We start from the raw sequence: 11,127 nt of genomic DNA on the forward strand, positions 1-11,127 counted from the left end.
CTGTGCTCCTTAACTTTGATTGGCTCTCCAGGATTTTCCACAAGGAGTTGGGTTTAAATAAATTGAGAGGTGATTCTAGACACCTAAGAACACATTGGTGAAGAAAGCTATTGGTAGTACATTTTTTCACAGATGGTCCAAACATTTTGCTAAAATTCCCTAGCTATTTGATAATGTCCCTTCATGCACACAGAATGCAATTCTAAATCAGTTTCAGAGATGTGAGATCATATCAGGTTTCAGAGATGCTTTGGATCGGAAATACACCTGATCAGAAATACACCTGTAGAACTGGAAATTACACAATAAATCAAATTAATAACTTGGATGCAAAAAAAAAAACGCAAATCATTTACATTGAAATGGTGTGTGTGCGCACACACACACGCACCTCTAATAGCCTACATAAATTTGACGTGACCATGTGACAAACCTCTTCCTATTTATTTTGGTTGCCCATTGCTATATTCACTGTATTTGTACCATCCATCCATAATGCATAAATGTTGGGATCATAGCTATGCAGTATATGTAGGGAAAGATGACGGAAATCATGTTGGTTGAATGATGTCCTAATTTAGAGACATCATCCTAACATTGGAAGTTCACAGGTTCGATATCCTCTAAGTGTGACAGTGACAGTATTAAGGTGTCCTTGAGCAAGGCACTCAAAAGTCTTTGGATGAGAGAGTTGTGTATAGTAGGCTATTGAGGCAAGCGAAACCAACAAATCGGGGACACAAAATACTAAATGGGCTTTTGGAACCTCATAAATAATACTATTACCACATAAAAGTCCATTAGCCTACATTTTAGGCATTTACTTGATGCTCTTGTCCAGGGATATATATGTAGAAGTGTAACTGTAAACTGCCGTCTTAAAGCCAAGCTTTATGAGGTAAACAGATGATGAAGGTACTCCAGTAATCATTCCCAACCTTCAAACTGTAATTATGGGGTTTGCTGACAGACCACAGCAGGCCTTGCTGTTTATAGTGCTTTGAGGGCGCCCTCTGCAGTCTATTGTGAAGAATTGAACAATGACGTTTTGCAATGCTATATTTGCACAAATTAGATCCATTAACCATTGATATTATCCATTGAACGACCTAAAAGTCACTATACTGTACCTCAGTTATTCGACCCGAGGGGAAATTATTCCTAACAACAAATGAACAACTAGGACCTAATATGAAAGGAACAAGGTTTTTGGGGGCCGAGAACAAAGTCTCTTTGGGGGCCCCAAAATAATGTCCTAATCATCTAGCTGCCCCCAGCTGACCGTTTACACTGCACATGTTTCTGTCTGTGTTAGCAACTTTTTTTTGCTCTTTTTGACTGTGAATGGAACTTTCCAGAACTCATGAAGTTCTGTGATTTATTTATTTATTGTTTACATTTCCATTATAACCAGAGCCCCCTGAAGGGATAAGGGGGTGGTGAGTTAGCTGTTATTTACATGTCACAATGTTACCTTTTCTCTACTTCTTTCTTATCTATGATTTAACTTTATTCTGGTACATTGGTTTCATGGCAGCTGGACAGTGGACAGACAGTGTAGAGACACTAATCTCACCTGCCAGTGGGCAGTAATCATTACACCACCCATATTCTTTGTTGGGATTTCAGTCTTAAAAGGTTAACCTATAGGTAATCTTAAAGGGTTAGGGTTAACACTAAGATTATCTGATGAAGGTCTCAGGACCGAAACATTGAATATTTCCCCATTTTTTTCCTATTACATTTTTGGCCCTAGTTTGGTCCTCTCTGTGTGCAAAAGGCTTGTTTCTCAATTTTTGAGAGACCTGCTTCCTATAGACATACAGGTTATGTACATGCATTAGGTGGCCCGGCTTGCCATGGTGACCGCGTTGACACATCGCTCCGATGAGCAGCAGCAGCCAGTGTATTTACGTATATATATCTACGCACTGTTGCAACCTACTGTTACCTGTGATACATGTAATTACTGTTTTTATTGTCCATGTGCTTTACTACTTACAATCCTACTGGTTTCATGTTTGTAAGGATGCACCACCACATTAAAATATTACACATCCAAAAAAACTAAAAATACATAAAAAATACATACACAATGTTTGAAAGTGAAATATCCCTTTAATGCAGAATTAATGCACCCTATGACCCCAGGCTACAACACTGATGATACGTCCCAGTTGCATCCATGTGATGTTTTCTCTTTATAGTTAGTGACTCTATTTATAGTGGCTCATAGGAATTGACCATGTGACAACCAGGACAAATGGTCCTGGTTGTCCATGTGACCTACTCTGAACTACTATATTAATTATATGATACTTTTTATTAGGGAGATTTTGAAGTGCTTTTGCAGTAATGTGCAGTTAAAATACTAAAATCCACACTGAAACAGGAGCACGATAAAAATATTACTGATCCATTTCTATTGTCACAAGGAAAGGTACAACAGTCGTCATTTGCTTTTTCCCCCCCATGAAAATCTATTTTATGTATAGCCTGCTGATATAATAAGAACATACAGATTTGTTGTGTTGGTCAGGAACTTTGTTTGCACGTTTAGATCTAAAACTTTCTTTGAAGAACGATGCCACATAACTGCCCATAAACATGCCTGTGATTGTGTATCACATGCCTATCAACAAGTGAGTGATATTTGACAAATAGACTAATGAACTAGCAGGAAAAAAAATATATACTGTACTATAATATATTACAAATGTGTTTCCTTTCAAAGGGCATACTTATATTATATGAGTATTGTGTACTAACCAGTGGTGTAAAGTAACTAAGTACATTTACTCAAGTACTGTACTTAAGTACAATTGTGAGATACTTTTACTTTACTGGAGTATTTCTAATTGTCTATACTTTTACTTCCACTCCACTACATCTCAGAGGCAAATATTGTACTTTTACTCCACTACAATTCTTTGACAACTTTAGTTACTAGTTACTTTATTTTATACCTAGGCGATGCGACGCGTTGTGAGCTTGTAGATCTGCTATTTTCAAACATTTTAGTACATTTCAGTATTGATACTTTTAAAACATTTGAGTACTTTTTCCACCACTGTCTGGTACTAACCGTGGTATAATTTGAAAACCAAGTTACCAATTAATGTATTCAGTCAACCCTCATTAATAATTGTTTAATTAATGTATTAATGTTTACATTACATTACCTACTGAGACCTGTGTGAGCCTCATCGTTCATGTTTTTGTACGTCAAGTTTAATTACAATTACCACTATTCAAATGTGTGACATTTTGTAAAGATAACTCCAGACTCAGAACACATCTACAGAAAGTGACTGTGGAAAGTATGATTACATAATGTAATCTGTTTTTGTGACAATGATCGACAGTCGTTGTGAACACCACTTCCATAGATTTTGAAATCACACATACATAGGCAAGGCAAGTTTATACAGCACATTTCAACAACAAGGCAATTCTATGTGCTTTAGCTTACACAAAACATTAAGCAGAGGAAACGCAAACACAAACACATCTAATAGAAAAACATGTAATTTTTTTATACTTATATTGCAAGTTGTTCATATTACATTTCATATTTGCAGTACATATATTATATCTTCTTGCAATTGTTTCGTTATATAACATATCTCCATAATAGAAAATACCTTCAGGACACAGAGCAAAAACCCCAAATAAAACAGAAAAATAAGAGAGAAATTACAGTGCATGTGAATCATTTTTACAAAAAACTCAATGAAAGGCAGCGGCAAACAGAAAGCTTTTTTAACTGTGTTAACATTTTAAAGAACTGAGAGCAGCAGACCTGCAGTTTTCGGGGATTTTGTTCCACATATGTGGTGCATAAAAACTGAATGCTGCTTCTCCACGCACGTTTTTTGATTCATATACAGTATAGGCTATTATGCATTGTAGTAGTTGGGACCTGCGGAGACGTGCACTCTCACTCTCTCGTCCCTCTTCTTCTTTTCATGGATATGCCTACCGACACCGACACCGATCATGGCTGCAGTCACAGTCATTACGCCTAAAGCAAGTATTGCATTACGTGTCTACAAGGAGATAACACAAGGAAAAATAGAGTGAGAGACTTATTATGGATGGCTTTTGAGTTTAACCCAAAATACACGTAAAATAAAATAAACAAAGTTATAATTAATAAGTAATCATAATTAATCATTTGTATCATAACTCCAAACTGGTGTAGACTGAAGCCTTATCTGAGCTTATTTTTCCTATATCCTTTATACAGTCATCATTTTGTTCAGATACCTTTATAATTATACAGTCAAATACAAACATGAATAAATATGTATGTATTTTAATATACTAGAGGTTTGGGTTCGGGCCGCTACGCGGTCATACTTTCGGGAGCTTTGTCAGAGTACCCGTTGTATACTGTCAGTCCATGTCCCTTTTATGCCCATATATGGAGATCCCCGATGTCATCAGTATATGCCCATATATTGGAATGCCCATATATTGGAATGCCAATATATGGGCATATTGGTTGGATTCCTTTTGAAGTCGGTCGGTCCTATATATGCATAATGACCATATATGGGCATAGCAGTTGGATCTGTGGCTCTGCATTGCACATAATGGACGAGCCGTCACTACTGTACACTATAGGCAACAGTCAGTGACAGAGACCTTACCACTGTTGGTCACTACCACATCACAAGTGCATCAGATGAATGATCTCTAGATTAACTGTACACCATACAGTACATAACATTCCCACGTACATTCCTTTGAGTCCGATTTTAAGAATTTGGGGTGGAGGTTCTTCCTTGGCCTACTGGGAGTGTGCGTGCAACGTTTCACAGAAATTGTGCCATAAAAATGGGCCGCTCACACAAACTTTGATAGCCAATCTTAGCCAATTGGAATGGATTCTGATCTTGATGAATCTTGATGACCTGACCACAGAAATAATGTGTACCAATGTTAAAATCCAGGTAGAATCTTTTTTTATTTTGGTTGTACAACCTTTATTTTATTGCTCACAATGCGTTGTGACATGTTCAGCTATTTTCACTGAATCCTCTCCCCAGAATATGACTACATGCTATATTGTAAGGCTGTATTTTTTCTTTCTTTTGATACATTTACGTATTAACTGATCAAATATATTGATGTGGCAAGTGCATAACATTAGACTACCTTATGAACTAGACAAATTAAATGAGCCATAGTATTAAATTAATATCGGTTTATAAAATGTACAAATGATGGCAGACTAGCAGGCCCTAATTCACCAGAGTTCACTGAAAACATGTTTTTAAGAAACTGAACCTCCACTTACCTGCTCAGATACAGGCACATTGTTGCGCAATGAAGTGACAAAGTGCTCACAATTGTTGAACAGAAGATTGTAGGGGACAGTCATGCCCACCCACTCATTAGCCTCTGATACTATCTCATCCGGTGATCGCGGAGGATGTTCTTTGTCCTGCTTGTTGTTGACTTTCCATTCGCTGCCTTTAGCAACCTTGTCCAGCTTCTCTTTCTTTACTGTCCAGGTTGTTACTGATGAGGGGTGGGGGGGATAAAAAGATTTCCTGTTAATATTATAGAATTAGCCAAACCCTAGTCCTGCAGAACAAATCAACATTTCAAATTAATGTTATTTTGTCCAGAATTGGATTTAATTTGTACTGGAGTTGAAGAAAACTTCCATATGCCTACAGATTTCAGGCTTGTAAATGACTCACGATTGTTTGCATTGCGTGCCAAATGGACAACTTCCCCATCCCCGACGTACAATGCCCAGTGGCAGTACAGATCGACTTCGAATGGACCGATCGAACTTCCACGTTGGAATTCAATCAGGTCCCCGCGGTTTGGCTATATAGAATAAATAAAAATGAAAAACTGTTCTATTGCAACAAAATAAAGATAGGCTACAGTATATATGCATTAAATAAGTTACAAAAGAGAAGGACTGAAAGGGAGGCTAGGTACATATAAGTAGGCTAAAATAAATAAGTAAAATGCAACAGCAAATCATAGAATAGCAACCTAACCTTAGAGTTTTTTGCAGCCATAGCTTTTCTTGACTCAGCCAACCGCTCGACTGAAAACCAGGGACTTTTGCTGTGGCTAACCCCAGGCTCTGGAATGCCCTCTCCACTGAGAGGTTCCGATTGGAACTAAAATGACCCTCCCCTTCACATTGGATCCACCCAGTCCATCGAGGCTTTTAATACTTGCAGACTAGCACTTTTTCATGGCTTTTAATCACAGCCAAGCTTAATTTGAATTTGATCACATCCTGTTTGATTGTATATTGTTTTGTTGTATTGTTTTTTGACTTCTGCAGCACTTTGGTCGACTGTCGTTTTAAAAATCCTATAGGATTCCAATAGAAAAAATCCAATTAAAAATCCTATGAGATTTGGAACAAATCCTATTGAATTTATCTAATAGGATTGTTCCCAAATCTTGTAGGATTGTTTCTATTGGAATCCTATAGGATTATCAGTTTGATTTGTCTATTGAATCCTATAGGACTTCTTGGCTGGGAGTTTATTTTCTTAAAGAATAATTTACTGTATTCAAATTGACATATAGGATGTATTAATTATTAACATTGTGCTAACATGTATCCATTCATAAAAGCTGGATGTAGAAACATGAATAATAATACTATATGACACTGCTCCATTCAAATACATGAACACAAAACTCGTCCCTTCAAACAGCACTACCATTTCAAATTAAAAACAACACTGCAACAATTGTCTTAATTTGGTTTATTAACTGATGCAATGATATAACACAATTGATTAAACTGCCTTCTTGCTGATCCCCTTAATGAGAGAGAGAGAGAGAGAGAGAGAGAGAGAGAGAGAGAGAGAGTGTGTAAGAGAAAGATATCAGTCATGTAGCTAGATAATGACACATTATGGGGACCACCAGCGGTCCTTGAAGGTGTTTCAAGGGGTCCCCAGCTAAATTATAGTTCATATAGGATTAGCATCAGAATCAGTTTAACCACTCTAACCCTTTCAGCTATTTGAAAATAGCCGATCTGTGAGCTCACAGTGCATCACATTGCAAGGCGTTGTGAGCTTGTAGATCGGCTATTCTCAAAAAATCTTGAATAAAAAATGAAAAATTTGGAATATTTTTAAAGAATATTAACAACACAAATCTTGTATGGGGTTCCCTGGCACAAAATATTTTCAAATGGGTGTCTGCAGTCAAGTATAGGCTATATATTATTTTTGGGGGTCCTTGACAAAGTTTGAGAACCACTGTATAGAACAGTTTTTCTCAAACTCAAGTGCTTTTTTGTTCTATAGATAGCCCACATATAACATTTCCAGTATAGGGAGAACATGTTTCAATAGGATTTCAATAACATTATGATAGAGGTGACAGAAATGACTAGCAATTTTCAGAATCCTATAAGATTCTATTGGAACATCGGAAAACTCTTACCGTATTCTTATAGGAATTCAAAATCCTATAGGATTCTATTCCTATAAGAACTCCTACCGGATTCTTATAGGAATTCAGAATCCTATAGGAATTCTATTGGAACATTGGAAACTCCTATAGGATTCTTATAGGAATTTCATAATCCTATAGGATTCCAATGGAAATTTGGGGAATCGTATAGGATGTTTTGACTAGGGTAAGTGTGCTATAAAGTTTGGTTTGATTTGATTTGATTCTTTCACACAAATGATGCGATGACTTGTGACAGCTATTTATAATCCTTCATATCCATCCATGCTTTCACTTTCGATACTAGAACCTATTATGTCGGTTAATAGTATGCCATGGCGCAGTTTTCCAGAGAACTTTACTTTACACAGAACAGAATAACGACAAGAGCAGTCAATTCCCTAATTCCTCAACCAGAATCAGAATCAGAATCAGTTTTATTGTCACATCACAGGTTTACAAGGTAAAAAAGTGGGTGAAATTCTTTTTTGTACATCGTTCCCATCGCAACGTTAGTTTCCATAGAAAGAAGAGGGGGGGGGGAGAAGAAGAGGGTGGGGGGCAGGTGGGAGGGAGATCAAAACAAGAGAGCAACAGAAGGCCAGACAAGTTATCTACATATTTACAAATTACCTGAGATAATAAAAAAAACTAAAAAACTAAACTAAGGTGCCTGAGCATAGCAGCAATGTATTGTATACTGTGCATGTTATACTTATACTGTGCATGATAGACAATGTACGTTAAGGTGCTTAGAGGAAAAGGAGCACAATAAAAAAAAAGACCCAAAAAAAGTCAGTGCGTTATACAAGGGATTAAGGTGCAAAAGGTCAGTGCGTGTCCACCTAGAGTGGACTGACCCTAGTATAATCCGCAAGTAGCTCCATAGAGGGAGTGCAACAAAAAGTCATTTGTACCTGGTGTAGTCCACAGGTGTGTCCGAGGGGGGGGGCTAAAGTCCAAGTCATTGTCCCTGGTATAATCCACAGGTGTGTTCAGGAAGAGCCAGAAAAAGTCTGCGCCGCCTGCTGTCAGGCTGCTGAACTCATCCAGGCTTATGCCCCATTCAGCATTCTGACAGCAGCTGGATTGAAACTACACCAAAACCTGGTGGTGGAACTCTTGATACTGCGGTAGAGCCCCTTGCCCGGTCGCGGTCGTTGTAGGGGGTTGAACAGTCTGTGACTTGGGTGGTGCTTGTCCTTGATGATGCGCTTGGCTTTGACCACGCACCGCTTTTTGTACAGTTCCTGGAGCGCTGGGAGCTCGATTCCCATTATCCGCTCTGCCGATCGCACTACTCGTTGTAGGCTGATCTTTTCTCGGGCAGTGCAGTTCCCGTACCAGGCCGTGACACAGCCTGTTAGGATGCCTTCAACAGAACTGTTGTAGTACAGCCTGAGGATGCGACGTCCTACTCCGAGCTTCTTCAGGCGGCGGAGCCAGTACAGTCGCTGCTGAGCCTTTTTCCTCACGTGTGTGGAGTGCGTCTCCCATTTGAGGTCCTCCTCGATGTGTACTCCGAGGAACTTGAACTCGCTGACCCTTTCCACTGCAGCACCGTCGATGAGGATGGGCGCATGGTCTCTCCGCGGCCTCCTGAAGTCCACGATCAGTTCTTTGGTCTTGTCGACGTTAAGAGAGAGGTTGTTCTCGCGGCACCAGTGTGCCAGTGATTTGATCTCCTCTCTGTAGTCAGACTCGTCGTTGTTGACGATTCGGCCTATCACTGTCGTGTCGTCCGCGTACTTTATGATGGTGTTGGAGACATGTGTGGCTATGCAGTCATACGTGTACAGGGAGTAGAGGAGAGGGCTCAGCACGCATCCCTGGGGTGCTCCGGTGTTGAGGGTCAGGGGGTCGGATGTGATGCTGCCCATTCTCACCACCTGATGTCGGTTGGACAAGAAGTCCTGTATCCAGTCGCACATGCTTGTGTTTAGCCCTAGGTGTCTGAGCTTTTTGTCCAGTATTGCTGGGACAATGGTGTTGAATGCTGAGCTGTAGTCCACGAACAGCATACGTACATATTTGTCGTTCAGCAGCTTGTTGTCCATGTGCGAGAGGACGGTGTGGAGAGTCATGGCAATAGCGTCGTCGGTGGATCTGTTTTTGCGGTATGCATACTGCCACGGATCCAGCGAGGCAGGTAGCGTGGAGCTGATGTATTCCCTCACCAGTTTCTCGAAACACTTGCTGACGATCGGGGTGAGAGCAACAGGTCTCCAGTCGTTCAGGCATGTCACTTTGGCCTTTTTGGGAATGGGCACAATGGTTGACATTTTGAACCCTGCAGGGACCACAGCCAGGGAGAGGGAGAGGTTAAAGATGTCAGCGAAGACACCCGCCAGCTGGTCTGCACATGTCTTAAGGACCCGGCCTGGAATCCCATCAGGTCCGGCTGCCTTGTGGATGTTGACCCGTGTGAAGGCTGTACGCACTTCTCTCTCCGAGATGGTTAGAGGGTTCTTCTCTGCTGGTGCTGCTGATGGCCCCGCTTGGCTGCCGCGGTTGGAGCTGATCTCAAACCGGCCGTAGAAAGTGTTCAGTTCGTTGGGGAGGGAGGCAGGCGGGTTCACCTCGCTTCTGGTTCTTGTTTTGCAGTCTGTCAAGGTGTGTACTGCCTGCCATGTGCTCCTGATGTCGCCATTGCTGAGTTTGTCTTGCATCTTTTTTGTGTAGGCCTTTTTCGCCTTCCTGATGGCGCTGTTTAGGGCCGCGCGCGTCGTGTTGCGCGTTTCCACGTCGCCAGATTTGAAACCAGCATCCCGTTCATGCAGATGTGCACGTACTCCGCTGTCCATCCATGGTTTCTGATTGGGATAGATCCGAACTGTATTTTTTGGGACTATGTCAACTATGCACTTGCTGATAAAGCCAGTGACTGAGTCTGAGAGTTCGTTGATGTTATTCCCAGCGGCGTTCTTAAACATCCCCCAGTCAGTCTGGTAGAAGCAGGATTGTAGCATAGCGTCTGTGTCCTCAGACCAGATTCGGATTTCCTTCTCAACGACCGGCTCCCTTTTTAGCCTCTGTTTGTAGGCAGGTAGCAGCTGGATGGCGTCGTGGTCAGAGCTTCCTAGCGGTGGGCGGCGGAGAGCTTTGTATCCATCCTTGAAGGGCGTGTAGCAGTGGTCAAGAATATTGTCACCACGGGTACTGCAGGCGACATGCTGGTGGAATTTGGGAAAGACCTTTTTTAGGTCTGTCCGGTTGAAGTCGCCTAGGCAGATGACTGCGCAGTCCGGGTGGCGATTTTCTTGTGCACTGATCGCCTGGTGTAATTCCCTCATAGCTGTGTCCTTATTAGCTCCAGGATGAATGTAAACAACGGCTACAATCACAATGCTGAAGTCGCGTGGTAGGTAGAAAGGACGGCAGGCTATGATTAAAAGTTCAAGGTCTGGTGAGCAGTGACTATCTAGGATTTTAACATCTTTGCACCAGTTGTTGTTGATCAAGGCACAAACTCCCCCCCCCACGTTGCTTACCGCTCAGTACAGGGTCTCTGTCCTTCCTATACGCGGTGAAGCCAGGAGGAGTGATAGAAGAATCAGATGCTAACTCCGTTAGCCACGTCTCTGTTAGCACAACAATACAAGTGCTCCTCGTCTCTGCGTTGTATTTAACGCGCGCCAGTAAGTCGTCCATAGTGGTCACTGTTCTTGATTC

At 41.0% G+C, this 11,127-nt stretch overlaps 1 protein-coding gene across 1 annotated transcript; it reads right to left on the reverse strand.

Annotated features, from left to right (window-relative positions):
- Positions 1 to 3,053: 3,053 nt before the first annotated feature.
- Positions 3,054 to 6,081, reverse strand: LOC308081052 (phospholipase A and acyltransferase 2-like). Its single transcript, XM_080457456.1, has 4 exons — positions 6,027 to 6,081; positions 5,715 to 5,847; positions 5,306 to 5,529; positions 3,054 to 4,049 (listed from the first exon to the last, which is right to left on the reverse strand). Exons 1-4 carry the CDS (start codon positions 6,045 to 6,047, stop codon positions 3,900 to 3,902), a joined length of 528 nt encoding a protein of 175 aa, XP_080313582.1. The 5' UTR covers positions 6,048 to 6,081; the 3' UTR covers positions 3,054 to 3,899.
- Between the last annotated feature and the right edge of the window lie 5,046 nt (positions 6,082 to 11,127).

Source organism: Gymnoscopelus braueri (genome assembly GCF_963280865.1).
Source record: "Gymnoscopelus braueri genome assembly, contig: SCAFFOLD_302, whole genome shotgun sequence".
NCBI classification, from domain to species: domain Eukaryota; kingdom Metazoa; phylum Chordata; class Actinopteri; order Myctophiformes; family Myctophidae; genus Gymnoscopelus; species Gymnoscopelus braueri.

What these genes read in the sequence shown, in the direction of transcription:
- LOC308081052 (XM_080457456.1), bottom strand. Translation starts at nt 6,047, where the DNA reads ATGGCTGCAAAAAACTCTAAG. An exon ending in TGGCTGCAAAAAACTCTAAG is followed by an intron (nt 5,848 to 6,026) that starts GTTAGGTTGCTA and finishes TATTCTATATAG; the next exon opens with CCAAACCGCGGGGACCTGAT. An exon ending in ATGTGCCTGTATCTGAGCAG is followed by an intron (nt 4,050 to 5,305) that starts GTAAGTGGAGGT and finishes ATCTCCTTGTAG; the next exon opens with ACACGTAATGCAATACTTGC.